Source organism: Zootoca vivipara, chromosome 12 (assembly GCF_965207765.1).
Source record: "Zootoca vivipara chromosome 12, rZooViv2.hap1.1, whole genome shotgun sequence".
Taxonomy (NCBI): Eukaryota; Metazoa; Chordata; class Lepidosauria; order Squamata; family Lacertidae; genus Zootoca; species Zootoca vivipara.
In genome coordinates, this window is record NC_142595.1 from 38,495,276 (window position 1) to 38,518,580 (window position 23,305).

General features: G+C 47.6%; 4 protein-coding genes across 8 annotated transcripts in view; 2 read left to right on the top strand and 2 right to left on the bottom strand.

The window, feature by feature from the left end:
* Positions 1–8,104, top strand: LOC118094342 (uncharacterized). Of its 2 annotated transcripts, XM_035134628.3 has the most exons (7): positions 14–775; positions 1,329–1,410; positions 1,827–1,850; positions 1,992–2,054; positions 2,524–2,788; positions 3,169–3,319; positions 3,618–8,104. In XM_035134628.3, the coding sequence occupies exons 1-7, from the start codon at positions 254–256 to the stop codon at positions 4,029–4,031; spliced, it is 1,521 nt and encodes a 506-aa protein (XP_034990519.3). In that variant the 5' UTR covers positions 14–253; the 3' UTR covers positions 4,032–8,104. The 2 variants fall into 2 exon arrangements, with proteins under 2 accessions (XP_034990520.3, XP_034990519.3); XM_035134629.3 differs by lacking the exon at positions 1,827–1,850 and having other exon boundaries at positions 1–775.
* On the bottom strand, positions 4,612–15,032 carry THOC6 (THO complex subunit 6). 3 transcript variants are annotated; one of them, XM_035134634.3, is made up of 13 exons: positions 14,960–15,032; positions 13,729–13,844; positions 13,569–13,633; positions 12,016–12,119; positions 11,878–11,915; positions 11,733–11,781; positions 11,569–11,640; positions 11,078–11,180; positions 8,106–8,155; positions 7,331–7,393; positions 6,677–6,787; positions 6,311–6,439; positions 4,612–5,042 (listed from the first exon to the last, which is right to left on the bottom strand). In XM_035134634.3, exons 2-13 carry the CDS (start codon positions 13,842–13,844, stop codon positions 4,959–4,961), a joined length of 984 nt encoding a protein of 327 aa, XP_034990525.3. In that variant the 5' UTR covers positions 14,960–15,032; the 3' UTR covers positions 4,612–4,958. The 3 variants fall into 3 exon arrangements, with proteins under 3 accessions (XP_034990525.3, XP_034990522.3, XP_034990524.3); XM_035134631.3 differs by having other exon boundaries at positions 14,945–15,032; XM_035134633.3 differs by having other exon boundaries at positions 14,383–15,032.
* On the top strand, positions 14,710–19,475 carry HCFC1R1 (host cell factor C1 regulator 1). 2 transcript variants are annotated; one of them, XM_035134636.3, is made up of 6 exons: positions 14,710–14,832; positions 16,515–16,708; positions 17,721–17,771; positions 18,196–18,360; positions 18,449–18,622; positions 18,715–19,475. In XM_035134636.3, exons 2-6 carry the CDS (start codon positions 16,515–16,517, stop codon positions 18,863–18,865), a joined length of 735 nt encoding a protein of 244 aa, XP_034990527.3. In that variant the 5' UTR covers positions 14,710–14,832; the 3' UTR covers positions 18,866–19,475. The 2 variants fall into 2 exon arrangements, with proteins under 2 accessions (XP_034990527.3, XP_034990526.3); XM_035134635.3 differs by having other exon boundaries at positions 14,710–14,825.
* The window catches only part of LOC118094345 (ras-related protein Rab-35), a 14,918-nt gene continuing 11,083 nt past the window's right edge, over positions 19,471–23,305 (bottom strand). The window contains exons 4-6 of the mRNA XM_035134637.3: positions 23,062–23,186; positions 21,477–21,601; positions 19,471–20,845 (exon numbers count right to left, since the gene is read on the bottom strand). Coding sequence (XP_034990528.1) covers positions 20,717–20,845; positions 21,477–21,601; positions 23,062–23,186 — 379 coding nt within the window. The 3' untranslated portion in view covers positions 19,471–20,716. The remainder of the gene's footprint in view (positions 20,846–21,476; positions 21,602–23,061; positions 23,187–23,305) is intronic.

Here is a 23,305-nt window from a genome sequence, read left to right on the forward strand (position 1 = left end):
GGCTTGGCTAATAATATCTACGTACTGTAAATTGTTTATCAGGGGAAGAGGAGGAGGGGAGATCTCTGTTTGGAGAGTTTAAACGCTTCACTTTCACTTTGCAGGAAAGTTAAAAAAGCTGGTTTCTGCCTCCCATCCTTCCCATAGTTAACATAGCCAGGAGCAAAAGACCTCGGCAGGAAGGGAAAGTGAAAGCTGAGAGGGGAGGGGAGGCAGGCCGTACAACAACAGCAGGAGGATCGCAGAGGGATCCATGGCAATGAGCGGGGAGGGGGATCCTCCCGGCCAGAGAGAGGGGATCCTGCAGCAGTTCTACGCCGACAGGGTCTTCCTGTCCGGGGATAAAGGCTGGAGGGTCGGGAAGAATTTCTTGGTGGTGAAAAGCATGGTGGAGAAGATGGTCAAATGGGCCTACGAATCCAGCAGCGGGCTCTACCCCAACGACCCCATCCCGGTCGGCAGCCACAGGGAAGGGCTGCACCTTCAAGTGGAGGGGAGTTCCAACGATTTCGACTTCCTCATCCCCGCGAGGTATAACCCCAAGCTGGCGCTCGAAAGTGGGGCCATCGCCAAGGAGCCTGGCAGCTATGAAAAGAAGCTGCCGACCTACATTTTCCGCGAGCAAGGGGTGCCCGTGTTTCGCTGGGGCACCAAAGTCCTTGTGGACCTGGAGGCTTTCGGGGAGAAGTACGTGGAAGTCCACTGCCACCGGCAAGCGGCGCGCCTGGAGGATGAGGACGACGAGGAAGACCTGGATGTCTTAGATGAGTGCAAGGTAGATTTCGACAGAGTGGCATCGTCACCATTGTTATTTTGAGGATGATGAAGTAGTAGTTTATATACCACTTCATACTTCAAAACAGTCTTTAGGACATTATAAAAGTATCACACATAAATACAAAAAAGAGAACTAAAAATAAGCATTTTGAAGTGGTACAAAACAATTAAGTAAAATCCTTCTGAATATCAATATAAACTAAATCTACCATCATGCAGGTATCATTAACTTGGTGGAACTTCTGATATCTGAATGTTCAGCACACATTTTAAGTCAGTTTTCTGATTTGATTGTTTAACTTGATTTATTTGTACCGTACCTTTTATACTGTGAAACCACCTAGAGCTGGGCAGAACAATCCAAGCTATGGGAAGCTGGTAAAATTTCCACTGCCTTAAATGATGCCAGCTTAAGTTAGGCTGGTGTAGTCCGAGGTTGCGCTTTCTGCTGGCGTGAGTCTACACCTCATCCTCCTGGTGGATCTGGAGTTTCCTTTCTCCAACTCAAGAGGATGCAAAATCCAGTGACCCGCTGTTTTCTCTTTGTCTAGGAGAGCCTCACCCACCACCACCTGGACCCGGTTCAAATCTTGGAGGACTTTCACCGACATATAGAAATCACCTTGGACCCAGGTACAGCCTTGTCAGCACAGGTGGTGTGCTAACATTTCCTTTGGGCTGAGGGTTCACACACACGTTATAGCATGTCTGTAAACCTCACAATCCAATTCCTCAGATACCTGGACTTACAGGTGCTTTTCCTCTAAGGAGACCTGGCAGCCACCCAAAATAAATTCAGGTTGCCGCCTTTGTTCTGAACAGGTACCCTATTATTTATGCAACAGGAGGAAATTCAACAGGCTTAATATCATATCACCACGCTGAGAAAAGCTGCACCCCTTGAAGTGATTTTCCGCTTGTCATGTAATTAAAAGCAGAATGATCCTTTTTAGGAAACCATGGAGTAGGGGGTTGGGAACCTGAATGTCACACCATTTGCAATTCTCCATTAACTCATTTTCTTGAACTTTTATTTCCTGCCTCCCCAGAGTACACCCATCCCCGGCAAAATGGTAAGACGAAAAGCATGTAGAAATTATTTTCACATTGGGAGAAGCCACTTGCAGGGGGGTTGGATTTGGCCTACCGTTGCTTATTTTCAAATATATAATTGAACTTAGCAGCATTCCTTGAATTTTCCCCTTGACCATTAGATCCTGTTTTCCGGCAAAAACTCTTCCGCTCCCGCATACCCAAGATAGACAACAGCATGAGACGTGAGTCTGTTTTTTGAGACGTATGTTTATTGCCAATTCCCTCAAATGTAAAAACACCAGAGTACTGTCCTTGCCAACACCTTCCTTCAATAATTAACTGGTCAGATGTGAATATATTTTTAAATTGCATTGGAAGAGCTCTGTGGACAGAATATCTGGAGTGGAGGCAGGTAACCAGATCGCAGATCTGCCACCTATCCTTCTGTATAAGGGGCAGACTTTATACCTAAGTAGAAGTATTTCTGATCAAGGACTGCCTTGCTGCAATTATCTGTTTGCCTGTGTTTCTGTTACACTGTTGCAATGCAATGACTGCTTTATTGTTAACATTTGTAGGCTGCATACTGCTGTAGGTATCTCCCCAAACCTCAAGAAAGGCACTGAAGAAATGGAAAATGTATTAAATAACCTTATTGTTCCTTCCCCTTAATTCCTGGGGGCAATCGTGCTTTGTCTGTGCCCTATGCAGAGAACATCACACTGGAGGCCCTGGATTTGGAGAGTCCTGCCATCCAGTTGGTTTTCCATGAAGGGACAGAGACTGTCCCAGTGAAGCTGGTCCCTGCCATCCAGGGAGCCTTCAAGCTCTCCAACCAGTGGCTGAGAGAAGACCTCGCCCACCTTTCCGACTGGTGGGATGGGGACCTGGCCAACGAAAAGAAAAGCTTTCTCCGGAAAGCAGCCGTCGTTCAGCAAGTTGGACCAGAGCTGATAGCCAAGGGAGGATTTTGGAGGTAAAAAAAAAGTAAACAAACTTAGCAGCTGAGAAGGCACAAAGGAATAGTTACCCTCTGGTGGAAAAGTAGCGTTTGGCATGCATTCAGAAATGGGGAACTTTTTCAGTAGTCAAAAGTTGACTTTTTGGCTAAATTTTCATTTCTGAAGTTTAATAAAAGGGGTTCCCCCCCCCCAAAAAAAGGCCTTTTATCTTAAGGAAAGACATGTTAAGCTTCCACTGAAATATCAAACCTTTCTTTCTAATACCATCTCACTTCTGCCTCCTGCAGTAACAATAGGAACTAAGGGCTATTAAGAGTTCATCCAACTAAGGTTAAACTGTTTGCTTTTCCATAAACACTGTGTTCTAACGGAGCCAATCTCGGCCTGGGCCCAGGCTCTCTTTCAGCCATGCCGAGGCTGTGATTCTTGAGGATGTTGACGCTGATGGCGGGCAGAGGAGGGCAGCTTTGAGACTGCTCAAGTTTGTCAACGTGACAAAATGGACGCCAGAGTACGGCAAAATCTTGACTTCCTACCATCTCAAGGTGAACCTCCTAATTAAATGCTGCACCGACTGGTGAGTTAAAATAACCAAAATGCAAGCAGTGCTATCTATCGCCAGGCCAGTGTTTACCATTCCCTCAGGTGCCTCTTTCACACCCTCGGAACCCTTATATTTGCTTCTAGTAAAAATGGAGGAAAACTTAGCAATATGATGCCCTCCACATTCCTTTTCCCCAACCTCCTGTTGTCTTAACATTGAAGCACACCGGAACTGCCCATGCTGTTGAACCTCTAAGAGCCACAAAGACCTAATATTTCCTTCCTCTCTTCCTCTTGCAGACCATTTTGCTGTGGTGCTGTGAAATCTACCCGCAGAAGGAACAGTGGGAGACTCTACTGTCCTCCCTGGAAGCCCTCCTGAGGCTCCTACGCCACACCCTCGCCAAGAGAAACCTCCCGCACTACTTCCTGCAGCCCGTCAACCTCTTCAGCAGGCGCTACAAATCCAGCAGCTCCACCTATGGCCCCTTGGCCTTGGAGGTCCTGTGCCGTGAGGTCGAAGTGATGCTGGCCGACCCCGTGGGATACCTTCTGCCGGATCACGAACAGCAGGACCGCTGTGCCGGTGTAGAGTTTGAGGAGAAGATGGCGGCTCTCTGGGAGTTTAAAGAAAGTCACCAGGAAGATCTGAAGGAGCTGAAGAGGATGCAGGATGAACATATGTATGAGGAGGTAGAAATATCCAAAGCGTAAAGGCCGAGTCCTGTGTGAAGGACTAGAAATCCCAACAAGCGCTGTTCCACGCAGCATGGAACTGGCCTTTCTGCCATAGCTTTCCCCCAATTCCAGATTCCAGACCTCATGACCACAGAGTTAAAAAACTGAATAGCATTTGGGCAAAGTCAGACAAAAGATCACAGAAGCGTGTCAAACAGTGAGGACATCTGAACTGCTCCTTGACATTCTTGCCCACCTGCTCCATAGGAGTCACTGCGGAGTGATGCCTTGCCAGGCTGAGGAACCTATAGCCCTCCATATGCTGTGGGACTAAAACTTCCAGCATTCCAGGCCAGCACTGCCAATGATCAGGGAAGATGGGAGTTGTAGTCCACCTGACTGGAGGGCCCTTGAATCCCTGTCCCCCAGGTTTGAGGGCTCGACTGGAGAGACCCAAGTTCAAGTTCTGCCACAAAGCTGAACACTGTGTCAGCCATCGCCTCTCGGATTCACCTACCTTACACAAGATTTTTGAGAGAACAAGAAGGGAACTCTGTCTGCTTCCTCGAAGGAAGGATAGGACAAAGACATAACAAACATTCCGAGGGCATCCACATTTCAGTCTAAAAAAATATGTTTTAATGCACTTAACTCGAAATAGATTTAACAGCTTCTTGCCTGTAAGGTTAATCTTGACTGTGGAATTGGGGATTGCTAGTTACAATAAAGAGAGTTCCCAATTCCTTTCATTTTTTACCACAACTTTAAAACCCATGAAGTTCATTCCCGAGCAGGTCCAGGGATTTTGTTCTCCTTAGTGAAGAGCCTCCTTTCCCCAACTGACAGCCCAGCCAGCTGTGGCTCACTCATCCCTGAACGCAGCAGCCTGTCGAGTGGGGCTGCCTGTCCCGCCCAGGCACTCCTCGAACAGCACCAGTTTATGGAAACGGAATCATCCGAGCCTTAAGAGAAGGTGAGGGAAAAGGCCCGGTAACCAAAGTTGGTGAAGACGTCAATGCGGTGGCTGCTTCCGGCAGCTGTCAGCACCTGATGGCGAAGATGAGAGGGGAGAGGTTTATTGGGTATGGGGCAGCAGAAGGCCCACCCACTGCCCCACCGGCTCTGCTTCTAACCTTGCCCACCCCATCTCTCTTGCTTTGCTCTCTACCACCACCAGCCACGGAAACAAAACCATTGTTCTGCCCATCAGAAAACAGCAAGTACTCAAGCCCAGTGCAAGGGATCACATCCAGTCCTCCAGGTCTGGATCCTTGGGATTCTCCCCAGGCCACATTCCTTCTCCAGCCACACACCTTCCCAGGCCAGGCCCTCAGTGGACTTGCTTTGCACCCTTCCTTGAGTGATTTATTTTATTTTATTTTATTGCCTAGCTGGGATGCGTCCTCGAACTCTGACAATGCCTCATTTGCCTGGAGGGGAGTGTGAGTGCGTGTAGGAACTAGCCTAGGGTACTAAGGTAACATTTACATTCCTTGCCCACCCCACCCCAACTTTTTTTCTCTAGTCCTGCCCCTGCATATGACCCTCCGAATGTTGCTTAGAAGGGACCCCTGGATTGCAAAAGGTTCCCACCCCCCACCCCAGTCCTAGTAAAAGACCATCTTCTCCCACATGCCTCTGCCTACCCTCAGTCAGATCTCTGGTGGAGGCCGAGGAAGGCAAAACTGGCAAGTATGCAGGGCAGGGCCCTCTTGGTTGTTGCACCCAGACTGGAGAACTCCCTCTCTTATGGAGCACATATGGCTCCCTTTCTGTTGCTCTTTCAACACCTCCGTTCAACCTCTTAGGTTCAATGGGCCTAGGGCCCACCCCCTTATTATTGTCTGGTTCTCCAGTGCGGTTTTGGTTTCTGTGCCATGGATATCGCTTCAAGTTTGTTTTTTACATACTTTCCCTAAGATAATTTGCCGTTCACTCATAGCTGTGTTTTAAATTTGGTTTGTCGGCTGCCTTGAGAGAGTTCCACTTTACAAGGCAAAAAGATGGGATATCGTTGTTTTCATTTGCCGGGGGGCGAGGGTCCCACAAACTCACCATTTGGCTGTCCAGACCTCTGGGTTTCTACAAACCGAAGCCCAAATTCACTACTTCTGCAGGTCCAACCCCAAGTGACAACCCGCCTCTCATTCACCAGCCCCCCCCCCGGCTCCTTGGAAGCTCGGCACATTCTTATTTCAGCCCCCTCCCCCACGTCCACAGTCCTACCTGCCAAAGCTAAGCCCTGCCCCTTCCAAGCAGAATTCCAGCCGCCTCACTTTGCAGGCCAGACACCCTCCTGCCTGCCAGGAGCTTACCTTGTGCTCTGGCGAGTGTTCGTTGATGGAAAGAGAGTGGATGCAACGTGGGATGCAAGGGATTTGGGCCTTCACTTCCCCACTGATCTGCAAATGGTTAATGGTGGGGCTGTGGCCCGCCGAGAGAATCTGCGGAAGACAGATCATCAGGGTGGGGAAAGGGGGTGCTGAGCGAAAGGGCGGGTGGCAATGAAACCAATTTCATGAAGAACAAAAAAAATTAGCACAAAAGGGAAGAGCAAAGGAAGGTTGGATGAAGGAGTGACAACAAAGGAGCAGGGGGAAGAAATGCAGGAATCAAGGGAATGAGGAAGCCAGCGAGATGGGAGGCTATGTGTCTCCCAGCCCCCCAGGGGGATGACTCACCAAGTCCTGGTAGAACATGACTTGTTGCTGGCACTGGGGCACGGGGAATATCGTGGTAGGTGTGACGGACCGCAGGTGCCACAGAGTGAGCGCTGGCCCTCCACCACACACCTGTGGAAGGAGAAACAGGAAAAGGGTTGGACACCTGAGGGGAGGGGTCTTAAACCGGCAAGTCAGGGCCCTCCATAGTAGGGCCAGGGCCTGGTCTAAGGTGAGTCACAACAGCAGGATGCAGCCACCATGCAAACCTAAGGGGAACATTAAGAAATGGGTCCCTCAAATTCATGTTAAAGGGGGGTCCCCAGATCTGAAAAAGCGAAAGACAGCTGCCTTAGGGAACCCACAACCTGCCGGTGACAAAAGCTCTCTCTGCAAGAGCCCTTTTGCCCACCCAGTGCAGCAAACACTTGTCCACTGCAAATGTCAGCAGCCCCCCTTGCTTCCAATGCCAGTTTCAGAAAATATGGGCAGAACAGGGAGCTCCAAAGAAAGGGGAAGCCAACGACTCTGGACATCCCATGCGACATCCGAGAACCGCAAGGCTCAGTGAACAACCTCCTCCCTCCCTCCCTCCTGGACTGCTGCACCCCAGCTCAATACATCTTGGGATATTTGAGCTGTTCTCTTTCTGCAGCCAAGAGTCAATGAACTCACCATCCAGTCGGACTCGGTTGCCAGGCAACGGATCCACTTCCCGTTCTGCGGCCTATTGCATTCCTAAGGGAGTTGAGGGGAGCATTAGGGGAAGGTGGCCGAAGGAAGCAATGGTTAAGTGGTGAAGCTGGTTATCGGAAATGAGTAAGCGCTCCATTTCCTCAAAGGTTTCTCTTCGATAAACACTGAGGTCGCAAGTGTGAGGTTGTCTACTGTTAATATAGGTTTCTATTTTTATTAGGGATTGTTGTTTTGAGGAGTTGGAAATACTTTGATAATAACAGCTGCTGAGTTTACATGTTTTTCTCTACTTTGTAAATTTTAAAAATATGTTCTGGATAGATGGAGAACGGAAGAACGGGGAGGGATAGGAAAGGACTGTTCCCTGGGGCAGAGGGAAATGGGATAAAACTGCAATACCTCATAAGGTTATCTAAAAGGGTTTAATCCTGGATGGTGATTTGGAAATGGGCTATTAATCTTTCTCATTGCTGCTAAGATCAGTATAGTGGTCCATTAGACCACTATTTAGCTGAGTGGTTTCATAAAACATGGAATATAATAGCTCCATTATCTAAACTGACATATTATAGGAGAATGCATATATAACAACAGTCAACCTAAATCTATGGAACAACAGTTTATTCAGGAAAATTTCCAGTCGTATACTTAATTTTGCTTTATTATAACTGACTAATCTTTTATTGTTTGTTTTCCTTTGTTTGATGCCTTCTTACATCAAAAATAAAGATGTTGATGATGATGATTACATTACCTCATATTTATGTACTTCAATTGATTGAACCTGACCTCCAGTACGTAAATCTGCAAAGAAAGAGAGAGAGAGAAATAAAGTCCATGGTTTGTCTAGTCAACTGTAGCTCAGTGGCAGGTCATCTGTTTGCATTCAGAAAGACCCAGGTTCAATCCTCAGAATCTCCAGTGAGGGATGGGAGGGACCCCACCTGAAAACCCAGAGAGCCACTGCCATTAACTATAGACAACATGTTGCTAGATGGACCACAGGCCTCAGTATAAGGCAGCTTCCTATGTTGCATATACACCAGGCATCCCCAAACTTTGGCCCTCCAGATGTTTTGGACTACAATTCCCATCATCCCTGACCACTGGTCCTGTTAGCTAGGGATCATGGGTGTTGTAGGCCAAAATATCTGGAGGGCCGCAGTTTGGGGATGTCTGATATACACCATCCCAGTCCTAGAACCATAACTGTCAAGTTCTCCCCTTTTTAAAGGGAAATTCCCTTATGCAGAATAGGCTTCCGCGCAAGAAAAGGGAAAACTTGACAGCTATGCCTAGAACACAAGCCAAAGGGGGTGTCAGCAACTGATCATCTAAAGAGATTGGAAGAAAATGGAGCACTGGGATCCCTGTAGCTTGCCCAAAACATTCTGAAGATACTCTCTGAATCAGCTTTAAATGAGTGACATCTGCCTTGCTTTTCAAGAAACTTCTAAGAGCAAACAAACATGGAATCTAAGATATAATCCAAGAAGAGTTAAAACAAACCTTATGACCATTAGCCATAGAACAGAGAACAGAAGTTTAAAAGGCACAGATTGATGCCCAAAGATGGTTACATCCACAGCATACAATGTACCGGTATGCTACCGCTTTTAACAGTTACGGAAAATACTGAGAACTGTGGTTTGCTCAGCGTGCTGACTTCACATAGCTACAGTTTCCTGCACTGTTGACCAACTACAGTTCACAGGGTTTTTAAAATCTCTATTAGAGGTATCATAGCACTTTAAACGTATGGTGTGGAGGTTGCCAAAGTCATATTTGAATCAATGAACATAAGTAACCAAGGGGCCTGTTTCATGACTGCGGGGTGATCACCACTGACAAGGCCCTACCCTGACAGGGTTCAGATTTGGCTTCCTTCGGAGATGGGACATGCAGCAGGATCTGCCCAACTTGATTTTAAAGCACGGGGCAGGCATTATATGGGGAAACAATCTCTCAGAGAAACAAATACAGGTATCCGGAGTCTGAGGGAGGTACAGAAGGAAGAGCAGGGGTCCCCAGACTACGGCCCACGGGCCAGATGCGGCCCAATTGGCCTCCCAATCCGGCCCACGACGACCCCCGCCGCCCGCTGCTGCCGCCCATTCTTACAGCGTGCAGCGCGGCGGCGCAATTCCAGATCGGAAAAAATCGCCGAAAATCGTTTGTGCGCGGGGTTCCGGTTTCCGCCGGCAGGAATGGCGGACCTGTTTTCCATCCCTCTGACCTTCGTAAGGAATTTGGCGGTTGCTAGGGGAGTAAATGGCAACCCCCTACCCTCTCCGGGGGTTACGGAGAGGGGCCGCTGGCCCGCGATGCCCCCAGACCCACTCCGACTGTTTATGGAGTGGGGGGAGCTTGGGCTGAAAAGCACTTACGAGGGCCAGGACTCCCGGATGCTAATCTGCATGGCGGGGATTTCCATGGTTAAAGAAGATAATTAGGCTTAAATCTATGGACATACTTCAGAAGGAGGGGAAGAAGCGCTGTTTACTGCTGAGAAATTTATGCTGCTGAGGGAGAGGAGTCAAAGGCTGTATTTCATCTGGAAGAAGGATTGATGGGGACGGAGCGATAAGGGAAGTGAGTTTTTTTTTATTTTTCTTCATATGAGTTACTTCGTACCTTCCCAGACGCGATGTCCTGGCTTGTTTGGAGTGAAAGAGAAGCAAAAGACTGTGTGAGTTGAACTTTATAAACTGTTGTTACTGAGCATATTTTTTAAAGATGTGGAGTTGCCGATGAGAAAAGCCCCCCCCCTAGTCGGACGGAAGGAGTGCCTGGACGCGTTCGGAGGATTTATGAGCTGTGACGCACTTTGAATTGGAGCAGCGACCTGAAGCTAAGTTCAGCTATAGGGCAAGGAGATCCATTAATTTACCAAGAGTTTATGGTTTGATGTTTGGGTCTTCTGCCTGGAAAAGCTGTAAATTTTATAAAGATCGTTAATCTACATGGCTATGAGAGAAAACGAAAGTGATTTGAGCTTTTTAAGATGGCGCTGCTTCGACGCAACAGGGAGCTCCAGACTAAGAAGATTTATGGGGAGGCTGGACTGATTAACCCACACAGGAGAAAGAACATCTGTGAAACCTTGTTTGATATTTATCTCAGCAGCTGGGAAACAATCGGTTGAAAGTGGAAAACATCTATGTGACTGTAAGGGGAAGATCTGGATTATTATGAACTTGGAGAGACGATTTGAACTTTAGAAAAAAGACGGCAGTGGACGGTTGCGAGGAATCCCCAATTTCTTGAAGCATGGGAACCCAAAAAAAATTCTCTAGATGATTTGGCATAACATTCGGTTTGATTGATATATATATGTGTATAATTTGAAATAATGAATGTGATATAATTGGTTTTAATTGGAAAATTAATAAAAATATATTTAAAAAAAAGAAAATCGTTTGTGCGCATGGGCATCTCCCAACCCAGAAGAGGTCATTTCCGGTGCACTTCCGGGTCGGGGGAGGCCCATACACCTGCGCACAAACGATTTTCGGCGATTTTTCTGACCTGGAAGCGCGCCACCGCGCCAGTAAGTGTGTGTATGCATGCGCACGGGCGCGCACTCCCCCACCCTCCGGCCCGCTGCGCGCGCACTCCCCTGCCCTCCGCGCAATCGGTGCGGCGGGCACCGGCCCAAAGCCGGGTAAGTCTGGGGATCCCTGAGGAAGAGAAACAGCAGGCAGCAAGGGGGCTGCAGATCCTCACCCCAAAGGCGCACAGTGCCGTCCTCACTCCCTGACAGGCACTCCCTGAGCTGGTCTCGAAGGGCCAGGCAGTGGATATAATCGGTGTGGCCTTGATATTCATGCTGTGACAGAGAGAGATGAAACAGAGTATGACTTGCAATGGATGGAGGTACGACACTTTCTGGATGTTGCAGAGATATGCTACAGAATAAATGAGAAATTATATTATGACACTCTATTGCTGTTGCAGAACAACACAGAATCCTGAAAAGCTATTTTTATTAAGTTTTCAGCAACCATAGGCAAGGGAAAAAGCCTTGGGAGTCTGGAAATTGACTGATGAAATTGAAAACTTGACAGATTAAGAGGATTTATTTCCAGTTTATAATAACCATTTGGGGATACTCTAATGAGGAGAAGCCCCTGTAGGAGATGATAAAGAGCTGCCTTAAATAAACCTCCTCTCTCCCCGCATTTCATCAGCCCTGTGATGCTGGAAGCAGGACTCACCGTAAAGGTGCCAGATTCCAGATCCATCATGTGAATGGAACAGTCTCCCCCAGCCATTAGAAGACTATTATCCTGAAGGAGGAAGGGGGAGAAATGGCAAGAATGAGGCCGAGGCAGATGAGTGAACTATGCCGAACCCTCCCCATATTGCGCTGCGACTGTACCTTGAGGTTCAGCTGAAGGCTGTTGATTTCTGGCACCTCCAAGCTGCTCCTGAGCAGAAAAGCAAAGAGAGAGTTTCTGTCATCTGTACATGCATAGAGAGGAAGAAAAGATGGCAAGGGGAAAAGGGGGAAATCAAAGTTATACCCATAAGGCGGCCTCCTGCTCCAGGCTTCTTTACAACCCTGCGGCAGAAGGCAGAAGAAGGTTAAGAGAAACACAGTCAAAGTCAAAAGGAAGTCAGGAGAAACGTGGGCGGGGAACCGATGAGCCAACCACCCGTACCTTCTTCACAATCTCACTCCAGTTCCAGGCCTTGACTTCCCCATTGCCAGCACTGAGCAGCTGCCGGTCTGTGGAAACCAGGGCATAGACAGGACCTTCGTGAGCTGTGGGAAGAAGAAGCACCTGAAATGGATGGAGTTGGGCATGGCAGTGGTGAAGTGCATTCTGGGGAATCCCCGGCTTGCCAGCCTGAAGTTTCGGAGTTTAACTTTGCCAGGAACACATTTTTCCCCCATCACATTTGCAGAGGGCTTGCAAGCCCGTGGCCAGATTCAAGGGGGCCTTGGGGGCAAGGACAGTCCTGGGAGAGCCCCCTCCCTTGGTTAGCTTACCAATCAGCAGGGGCAGGACTGCGACAGGGAGAGGCCACGGTGACCACTCGGCCCACTGCTCCACTCAGTGAAGGGCCCTTAAAATTAAAGGAGTCATGCTAGGTATGTCAACACGGCAAATCATCACACAGGCACCCAGCCACCCATGCCAAGGTGGGGAGAGGGTCACCAGACTGGCACTTTAGAGAGAGATGGCAGGGGCAGGCGGTGGCATTGAATAATGGCACTGATGCACAGGCCCCTCCAGACTGAGGTGTTGGGTTTTTCCCCAGCTGCAGGCTGCAACACATCATTGGCGCAATAATAGTATGTTGGTGGTGGATTTATACTGGATCGTTCACACATCATTCTGCTTTATTGGTTCTTCTGTGATGCCTCCCCAATGATACTGTATAAAAGGCCTCAGCCCAGCATACCTGAAGGAGCATCTCCACCCACATCGTTCAGCCCGGACACTGAGGTCCAGCACCAATGGCCTTCTGGCGGTTCCCTCCCTGTGAGAAGTGAGGTTACAGCGAACCAGGGAGAGAGCCTTCTCGGTAGTGGTGCCTGCCCTGTGGAACGCCCTCCCATCAGATGTCAAGGAAATAAACAACTACTGTATCTGACTTTTAGAAGACATCTGAAGACAGCCCTGTTTAGGAAAGTCTTTAATGTTTGATGGTTTATTGTGTTTTATATTCTGTTGGAAGCTGCCCAGAGTGGCTGGGGAAACCCAGCCAGATGGGTGGGGTATTTATTATTATTATTATTATTATTGAAAGCAGGACTGCGAATAACCATTCTGATACCATCATGAATAATCATGAATGCACAATAAATATGATACATGTAGAGGCCCTATGAGCCCAAAGGCTGGGGGCTTTTTTTGGGTGGAGGGTGGAGCCACCCAGCCCAGTGCTTCTCATCTCAAGGCCAGGGCCTTAATTTATTAATTAATTAAATGATGCCAGCATTAGCCACAGCAGGCTCTCCTGGAGCCCAGCCAATGCTGCATGCTGATGCTGGGCCTGGGGATCTGCTTTATGGGAACTCCTGGCATTGCCACAAATGGCCAACCATAATAAACAAGCAGGTTGGCATGGGAATGAATGCTCAATGCATCTCGGGAGTTCCTGGACTCCTTGCAGTTGTTGTGGTTATTTGCTTATATCCCGTTGGCCTTCCCGAAGGAGCCGCATCTTAATAACAATTCCAGTAGAGGCTGTGTTTCCCACCTACCTGCAAAGGACACCACCGGCTTCTTGCTCTCCTCCTTAGCCTCTGAACTCAGTGCTGCAGAAAGGCTGGAGAGGAAGAAACACAGAGGTGTGAGAAAATGCAGAGATCCTTCCTCCCTCCCCCAATAGAGCACAGTCTGTGTTAAAAGGCGCTCGATTACCTGAAGATGGCAATCTCTCCATAGTTGTTCCCAGCTGCCAAGTACTTGCCACATGGCGAGACGCTCTGGGAGTAGACAGTCATGTGCAAGAGTTCCAGGGATCGCTGAATATCCATCTGGCAAGAGGAACAAGCAGGAGAAGTCAAGGCACAATACATGCTGCAAATCATCTGGCTCGCTCCACAAACGGAGATTTAAATACTGCATCTAATGCATAGCTGCCAAGTTATCCCTTTTTTTAAAGGGATTTTCCCTTATGCTGAATAGGCTTCCTCGCGAGAAAAGGGAAAACTTGGCAGCTATGATCTAATGTGAGTTTTTAAAATGCCCCGTGGGTCAACATAACGCTTTTGTTTTGCTACTGCTTGTTTAATATGGTCACGATTTATATTTTGATGGTAAGCTACCTTGGTTTTGAGTTTTAATTTTGCTGCGGTACTTACATATTTTTTCTATCACTCTACCTTGAGTTTGATTTTATAAGAAAACCAACTTAACAGAAATTAAAATAAAATTTTAAACCACTTGATAATGCTGAGCGCTGAGAGTGGAGCAAAAAGAGGAGCCGCATTGCAGCAAACGTTAGTCCAGGCAAAGCGCACACTCTATGCACACTGTCCGGGGAGTAAGCCCATTGAACACCGTGGGACTTACTTCTGAGTAAGCACGCAAACGACCGCGATGTTAAACTGCTCATCCAAACCCGCCCCGGTCAATGGGAGCCAGCGGCGGTGCAGGAGCGACGCGCTTTCCTTTATCCTTCGCTTAACGCCGCCAATGCCAAAGTCGGACACTAGGGGGCGCGCACGCACCCTTGAGACCTTGTCTCGTCTCTATGATTACAAAGAGCCGGAACGACGAGAAACCGCAAGGCACGACGGGATTCGGAGGCTCCGCGGTCAAAGCAACATAGACCGAGAGTGTAAAAAGGAACTACGTTTCCCAGCACACATCGCGCTAGTATCGGAAGGTTCCCCCCTCCTCGCTCGTCACGTGAAAACGAAATTTGGTCGCTGGTTTACACTCTGCTGGTTCCCCAGGCTGCTGTAGAGGCGCCTCCGTTGTGAAGACCAGCGTGAGGAACACACTTCCGAACGGTAAGAGGTATATATTTTAAAATCCCCTGCCGCTATGTTAACGGCGCGTGCGCACACGCTATCGCCAGACCCGGATTTTAACCCGCCTCCCGCCCGCCCCGCGTGCTGTCTGCACCGACCGTTATTGGCGTCACCTTCCTTCCACCGCACAGCGGCAGCCGCACGTGCCTCAGAGAATCAAGGGGCGCCCAGCCCCACCTTGAATATAACCACGCCCTTTCCTGTGGAGTGGACACGCCCACCAAGTTGTGGCAAGGCTCCGCGAGCGCAAAGCATCTTGGGATTCCGGTACAGTATTTCTGTTAGCCCTGTAGCAAGGCGTCATGGGAGCGCCTTTAAATGGCTGCCTGTGAGCGCAAAGGCTGCTGGGATTCCCAAACCTTGGCAGGGAGAGCTAAGCGCTAGTCGGGTGGGTCAAGGCAAACTTCCTTTATCCTGAAGTGGCCTTAAGGATCACTGGAGAGCGACCTGCTGTCCTTTTTATATCATGAGCTTTTAGGACAAAAGGGGGCAGTTGCAGAGTTATCGTAAGCACATTTGCAACCTCAAAATCAAAAACACAACACTTTTAAGGATGGTAGAGGTGAAGCATACACAACCATCAGGTTAAGGTTACCAGATTTTTTTCAATGAATCTGGGGACACTTTTCAACTTACTACTAAATAGATGGAATTTGTCAGGGGACTGATTTGTAAATCTGTCCCTGGGAAACGGGGACGTCTGGTAACCTTACATCAGGTATTACTTTGAACAGACACACTCTGTTCTAAATTTATGCACATCTTCCAAGAGCTATAGAATAGAATAATTTATTATTGGCCAAGTACATTTCCCAACATACTTGGAATTTGTTTCGGCTACATTGCAATGTAAACATACACACTGTTCCACTTACAATACAAATAAACAAAGAAACCCACCCATAATTGACCTCCCCTTCAACTACACATCTACAAATTTAACAATTTAATGGCACAAGGGAAAAATATAAATTATATATCCAATATAAAGACCGCTATCTGATGAAAACACTTTGCTTGATTAAGGTGTTGGAAACCTAAAGAGCATCTGCAGAGACCCCTGTGATAAGAGAGGAAGGAGCTTTGTATGTGGGACTCAGCCTTACATCTCAAAATGAGCAGCTTGAACAGCACCTGAAGACAACAGGTGCAACGTCTAATGCAGTGGCTTTTCAAAGGAATTCATTCATTCATTCACCACCCCTTTTCCCCGGCGGAGACTCAATGTGGCTTACAGACAAAATAGGAGCAAATAGGATTTAAAAGTACGCAAAGGGCCCACTTAATAAAAAGATCATGTGAGACCAGCTTCCTTGCTCATATCAATTGCCCCCTAAAGTGCACAGCTTCAGAGGGTCATTGGCTATGCTCAGTCATATACAGGGTAATGGGAAGGCTCTTCAGGCCTGGTCAGTGTTCTGCATGAACCAAGTATAAACCTTAGGATGCTCTCTCAAATCCTTTCTAACACACAACAGTGCACTTCCATCAATATACTAGCTCCACTTTGCATTGTGCTGAAGACTCCAGAAAAATCTTTTAAAAATGGACAGCTTTTTCACAGGTTAGTGTGATTCAACAGCTCCCTTGCACTAGCAGTGTTTCAGGGCAGGATTAGCGCTACAGAGGAGAGTCTCAGCTTAACACCCTTCATGTTTTACCTCACAGATGGATCAGACAACTGGCCAGCAATCGCCAACAATTATTCCAACCAGCCCATCCACATGCTGCTCCTTCTTGGCTGGGAGCAGGGGTTGGAGCCACACCATGCCCTCAGGCAGGCAATGGCACACAGCACGCAGAATGCCATGGATAAGGCAAAGCCAGGGCTTGGTGAACTTGAATAAAAGACAGCAGTCCCGGTAAGCATGTGCACAATGAGGCTTTTTGCCTGGGTGAAGTGGAAAGGATACGGTACATTTTGAGGATGGGTTGAGGGAGAGTAAAGTGGATTTTGACAGCGCCCACCTCTCTGGCATTTATTCACAGGCAAAAAAGTGACCGACCTGTTGGAAGCTTTTAAAAACATGCCAGGGAAGGAACATGCAGCCATTTCGTTGGGCTTCTTATTTTGCAGCTTTGTTTTGAAGGAAAGAGGCAAAAGGGCAGACAGTGGGCTACAGTCATAAACTCGCAGGGAACTTACTGTAATTGATTACAGGAATTTATATATTCTGAAGGCACTTTACAATGCTGTTCACACACAATTTAGGTAAAATAACTGTAACAAGGCAGTGAAACTCAGCAATGTAAAACATTTAAAATGTATTTACTTGCCAGCTATATAACAACGTAGGCACTAGGCAAGCCTCTCTGGGGGAGGTATTTCACTCCTGCTGTCTTATACCTTGTCTCAGATGGCAAGTACACTTGTAGAAGATTCTTGGCTAAAGATCTTAAGGTATATATAGAGGTACGCAGCCCTTCAAGCATTCTGGTTCTGTAAAGAGCTTTAAAGATCACGGGGTGGGTGCAGAGCCGTAGCTAGGTGATCTTGCACCCCTGGCAGGACCGTCCAGATTGCGCCCCCTAGCCAAGGACAAATTAGCTCTTCTTTCCGCCTCGCCTCCAACCCTGCCCCAATTCAATTCACACTCTTATTTAAAACCTTTTATTACAGTATAAGGCAATAATCGATATTTTTATTTATAGACATATTTATGTACATATTTTAGCCAATTTTGCACCCCCTCCTTGCCTGCGCCCCTGGTGGGGCCCCACCTCACCACCCCCCTAGCTACGTCCCTGGGTAGGTGTGGGTGGGGAGAAGAGAAAATTCAGTGCTGTGGGGAAGGAAGGAGGGGCCCTGCAAACCCATGGACAGCTTTTGGGAGATCTTTGGGTCTCGAGTACAACTGTAGCTTTTTGTTTTAGGTGCCGGTCAACATCCTTTGCTTTCAAACGTCATCTGGAGCATAGAGATCAGTAAGTGTGACATAAGATGAGGAGTTATGGCTGGTGCATGAAGTGATTAGGGCTAGAAACTTCCATCTTCATATTCCACTTTCTTCTTCCATATACAGGTTGCAATTGCATCATGTTTTCTTAAGAGGTTTTTTTGTTTTGTTTTTTTGCTGATTAAATATATTCCGTTGTAGTTTTCTGAGAACAATGAATAAACTATTGAACATGCAATTTTCATTTAAGTAAGCGTGTGCTTTTTGTATCCAACACTAAAAATGCCAAATGGAGTTTGAAAGCTCTCCTGTTTGCCTTAGTGTGCTGCAGTGCATGATGGGCCATGCTGAAGGGCAGAGTGGGGAGAGCGAGCTTGGCATGAATTGGTGCAGGACAGGATTGGTGTCACTGGACCCTGGACTCCTTGCCATTGCTCTCTGTGCATCAACAGGGAACCCAGTTCCAAACACTTCCTCTCAGAGGACAAGATGGCTGCCCGCTTCAACTCTCTTAGCCTGGACAATGACCATGTCTACAGCTCCAACGGCTTCCCTCTCTACGATGAAGATCCCAAGTGGCAGGAGGCATATGCACGCCTGAAAGAACTTCAGCAGAGGTACTGGGGACCACAGCTTTGTGGGGGGGGGGGCAGTCAGGGAAGCAGAATAGCAAGGCTTCATTGTGTGAGATTTTCTCTCTCTTAGGCTGTCCCAAGATGGAGCAAGTGAAGAAGCTAGTTCGGACGAGGACGAGCACAACAGTGTACTTGTGGATGGGGAATTCATTATGGCAGATTGCCCCATACTGGCACATCCTTCCTTCCTACAAGAGCCTGTTGGAGGAGTCAGCCTTGTGCCTGAAGAGGTATTTCTTTCTCTGTAAGTATAGCACAAGGCTGGGGAAGAAAAGAGGAACCCTGGAAAGCATATTCATTTGCATCAGTAACTAGCACCCTCCCTCATTCTTACAGGAATCCTTGTACAGAAGTGGTCCTTTGGAGCCCTCCTAGTAACTCAGGCTTTCACAGTATCCGGACATTGATGGCTATCCCATCTTCCCTCAGCTCTCCTGCACAGCCTCAGCAAGAAGCAGGGGCAATACAAGAGGAAATGGAAATATAAGCTTTCACCCATCTTAGTCTGAAGCCAAAACTCATTTTTTTCCGGTTGGCCTGTCAGACTTTCAACAAATGACATCATTATCCAGCATCAACACATTTGATTGCAAATGTTTTTACAGCAACATAGGAACACCCATCATTTTTCAACCGACTGCAATAATCTGATCCTCTCCCCTCTACTAGATGTAAAAGTGTGTGTGTAGTCGTTTCTGGTGTGTGTGCATATTGCTGTTTTCTTTTCCAATAGGAAAGTTGCCAGTACTTAGGAAAAAGTACAACTGTGGTGTCTCAAGGTGCTATGACTTAAAATGTTAATATTGCTTTTTAGAAGTAATTTCAAAATGGGCTTTCTGGACTTCTCCTTTTTATCAGAGAGCTGATATTTTAACTTCCATCCCACCCAAAAAAAAAAAGTGTTTGTGTGAAGATCAACTAACATTTTCTCTTTCCTTGTGGGAAAGGCATCTTGACCTTTTACTTCCAGAGAGCTGAAAACAAGATGTTATTCCAGAGGGTATCAACAGATGACAATATGACAAAAAAAAACCCCTCTTGGCACCAAAGGATGGGTAGCCATGTTTGGAGAAATAAAAGAGTAAGAGGTGGTTTCATATCTAAATTCCTTTATTGAACAGTGGTGTCTCCTTAACAGGTTTAATGCCATTAGCAGTGGGTTAACACAAGATGTTTTAATTATGTACATAATTCATTTTTGTGTATATAAAATAATTCATGAAGCAGACGTATTGCACAGTCAGAAGGTCCCCATATTTAAAGACAGAAGTGGGAGGGCAGATACAATTTCAACCCTGTTGCACCCACCATTTTGGAGTTGCGGGTGGAGACCCACCTCCCAGATTCAGACAGTGTTTCATATTCCAGGTTCGGCATGTACACACCTTCTGATTAGTTCCTCAGTTTCAGGAGGGAGGCTGGGCTGACAGGATGGTACCCCAATTGCTAATGCAAGGCAGGGATCTTTCCAACCCCAACCTTGTTTTGTATATGAATATACATGACAATTTGCTCCGCGACTGGAGGGGGGTTATGAAGAAGAGATGAACTATTCCAGACCCAAGTGGGAGAGGTTTGTAGCCTGGTTTTTAACCCAGGCCTCAAGACAGTATTCTGACCACATTTCTTAGCAAATGCAAACCAAGAAGAAAATTGGGGTAATCCCCCTATTGCTAGGTGAATTATTGTGAATTGCGGCACTGGATCCCCCCCCCCCATTTCATCCTACCCCCTCATTAGTCACAGGTACAGCTGTATTGTCCTCCCCCCCTTAAAAAGAAATACGCATCTTTCTCCCGCAACACACACACACACGTATCACAGTGACCCAACAATGGATACTTGAGCTGCACTGCGCCATGGCAACACAGGGTGGGAATGGAGGGCAGAGGAAGACGAGAAGTAAAACACATGAGAAGAGAGTTTATAGGCAACACTGCAGAGGTTGTTTTTGTTTTCTGGAAGGGGAGAATGCCCCTCATCCTCCTATTCATCACCTTGATGCAATTTGTTTCAGCATTATTTGTTTTTAATGCTCTTCAATGTTCCCTGCCTCTATCCCCAATGCAATAAGGGATTTCAGTGCCAGTATATAGATTTTTCCATTCCAGCAACTCAACCTCTCCAAGGGCTGGGAGGGGAGTGCCATTCCAGTGCTGTGGGCGTTCATACAGACTCCCGTGCCCTCCCGCCAGGATTCCAGCCCCCCCCCTTCCCCCACCACACACGTGCACATAACGGCAGCTATTTTTACCCACCCAGCCAGCCCTTCCACAGTCCAGTCAGTCATTCTCAGGATTTTGGGGCGGAGAGGAAGAGGAGAACACGTGCTGTCCCTTCAGCAGCATTTCTTGACGGAGGGTTTCTTTTTGGGCTTGTTGATTTTGACAACCTCATTCTGCTGTTGGAGCCGTGCCAGATTTTCCTGTTTAGTCCGGAGCACCATGGCTGTGATGGCATTGAACATCTGTAGCAGAGGAAAAATACAGAGTGATGAAACTGCCTTTTCCTACCAAGAACGTGTGTGCACGCATACACACAAACCCAAATTGGGCACAGAGACCTTTCTCTAATAGGGAGTGGGGGACGTTCTTCGCTCCACAGGCAAAATCCTTGTCAGGATCTGCCTCGCAGGATAAAGTGGATGGGTGGCTGAGAGAGCACCTACCTGTCAATCACATTATTGTGTCTCGTGACTGACATACAGCAGGGGCTCCCACACGCTTAAGGTCGGAACAAGCTCTGGAGCTGAAAGGGGAGCAAAGACTTTTTGCAAACCTCCCTCTTCTCTTTCAAGTCCCCAAGATCAGGAACTTTAAAAGGAAGAGGCTTGCAAAAGCCTTTCCAAATCTCTGCCCACCCCACCTCTCATTTAAGGTTCCGATATTTAATTCACTGAGGACTGAAAATTAAATCCTGTTGACTAGGCTACACAGTCCTGTTCACAACCAATGCAGGATTAAACACTATCCTCCCATCAGTTGACCTCACCGATGGGCAAGGGGGCATGGTTTGGGGGGCCAAATTGGTTCCCCCATCCCTGCTCTTGTGTGTTTCCATTCTTCCCGTCTCCACCCTCACACACCCCGGTCCAATACCTCTTCCACATTGAGGTTTTCCTTGGCGCTGGTTTCAAAGAGACGGACTCCCATTTGCTCACTGAACCGCCGGGCGTCGGCTGTCTCCACTTGCTTCCGCGATGGGTCCTCGCATTTGTTACCCACTGATGACAATTTGGGGAAGAGGAAGGAGGAGGAATCGGAAGCGGAATCAAACGCAACAAAAGGATCCAACAGTCTTAATTATTACCGGAGGAAATAATGTAATACCGGTAGTACCAGCGGTATAGACACAAAGAGCACGGCTAATTCCCAAACCAGAGTATTCAAAGAAAAATTGCCCCATAAGCTACCAAGCCGAGGCAGTACAACCGCTCAACAGAAACAAGATTGTCAGGTTAGATCAGAGAGCCATTTATTGCACCAATTTAAGTTGTTAGGAACAACTTTCCCTAGAAAAGCTTTAAAACCGCCTGTGACCTTAGCTCAGTTGTACAGCACATGCTTCCCACGTGGAAAGTCCCAGGTCAAGCCCTGGTACCTTAAGTTGCTGTTGGTTTGTTTTTCAGGATCAGGAAGGAGGTGATGAGGGGGAAATTCTCTGCCCAAGACCCTGCTATCCATTAAGTGCACATGGTCTGAACCCCACTCCAAGCAACTGCACACAGGATGCGGTGCTTTCCCTCTCCCTGCATGAAAGAACACAGTGTACCACCAGCCAGGTGACTTAGGGGTGCTTGAAGGCTATACCCCCCCCCTGCTGCCTCCCAGAAAGAACATCATACCAGGTTGGGGGGGGGGAGAGAGAGAGAGACCATCCTTTGGCTGCGCCAGCATTTGCTTTCATCTCCATTCCTTTCTCTTTTCTATCATGTCTATTTGCTTGTGAGCCTGCGGGCGGAGCATCTTGCCTCTTAATATATGTGCAGCGCTTAGAAAATGTTGGGCAATCACCTCCACAGCCTATCCCATCCACAAATGAAGCCACCGCAGTCCAGAATGAACTTCCCGCCGATGGCTCAGAAGTGCATATTTGCTCCTAGATTAACCAAAATGCACTGAGATTCTGACTGTGATTCTAGCCTAAACTTCAGGGCATGTGAGGACACCTAACCGTATATACACAAGTATAAGCCGACACAAATATAAGCCGAGGCACCTAATTTTACCACAAAAAAACTGGGAAGACTTATTGACTCGAGTATAAGCCGGTTCACCACACCACAAACCGGCGGAGGAGGAAGGAGGGCTGCTTTCAGGCTGCTCGTTCCCCCTCCTCTGCATTTGCCGCTGTTGGAAATGCGCTCAGGTGGGACCCTCACTCAAGTATAAGCTGAGGAGGGCTTTTTCAGCATAAAAAATGTGCTGAAAAAGTCAGCTTATACACGAGTATATACGGTACTTAGGTTTCCTGTTCCCCAAACCCACTGGTACATCCAAAAGTTAAAATACAGGTCATACCTATCTGGTGGTATTAATGCATACACCTGACCTGGCACTGCACCTTGGGAAAATCTTTTGGCCTTCAGCTTAGATAACTAGGTTTCAGTGTACTGTGAACATATCCATTGAACGCTAGAAGACTGAATGTGGGGAGCTAGGATTTCAGCTCTGATTCACTCACCCAAGATCTTGCAGACGCTGTCACAGTTCTGCCCAATCTCATGCAGCCAACGCTTGACATTAACAAAGGACTCCGCGTTCGTCACATCATAGACGATGATGACACCATGCGTGTTACGGTAATACCTGTCACAGGAGAAAGAGAGACCATACAATGTGTTCCGTGTCCTAGAATAAACCTCTGCACCTCTCCCAGAAAACATGGGGGGGGAAAGAATTATTTGCTCTGAAACCAGAAATCCCAA

What these genes read in the sequence shown, in the direction of transcription:
- HCFC1R1 (XM_035134636.3), top strand. Translation starts at nt 16,515, where the DNA reads ATGGATCAGACAACTGGCCAGCAATCGCCAACAATTATTCCAACCAGC. An exon ending in AATAAAAGACAGCAGTCCCG is followed by an intron (nt 16,709 to 17,720) that starts GTAAGCATGTGC and finishes TTTTTGTTTTAG; the next exon opens with GTGCCGGTCAACATCCTTTG. An exon ending in CATCTGGAGCATAGAGATCA is followed by an intron (nt 17,772 to 18,195) that starts GTAAGTGTGACA and finishes GTGCATCAACAG; the next exon opens with GGAACCCAGTTCCAAACACT.
- LOC118094342 (XM_035134628.3), top strand. Translation starts at nt 254, where the DNA reads ATGGCAATGAGCGGGGAGGGGGATCCTCCCGGCCAGAGAGAGGGGATC. An exon ending in AGAAATCACCTTGGACCCAG is followed by an intron (nt 1,411 to 1,826) that starts GTACAGCCTTGT and finishes CTGCCTCCCCAG; the next exon opens with AGTACACCCATCCCCGGCAA. An exon ending in CACCCATCCCCGGCAAAATG is followed by an intron (nt 1,851 to 1,991) that starts GTAAGACGAAAA and finishes CTTGACCATTAG; the next exon opens with ATCCTGTTTTCCGGCAAAAA.
- THOC6 (XM_035134634.3), bottom strand. Translation starts at nt 13,844, where the DNA reads ATGGATATTCAGCGATCCCTGGAACTCTTGCACATGACTGTCTACTCC. An exon ending in AGCAGGAGGCCGCCTTATGG is followed by an intron (nt 11,782 to 11,877) that starts GTATAACTTTGA and finishes TTTTCTGCTCAG; the next exon opens with GAGCAGCTTGGAGGTGCCAG. An exon ending in TCATGTTCTACCAGGACTTG is followed by an intron (nt 6,440 to 6,676) that starts GTGAGTCATCCC and finishes TGTCTTCCGCAG; the next exon opens with ATTCTCTCGGCGGGCCACAG.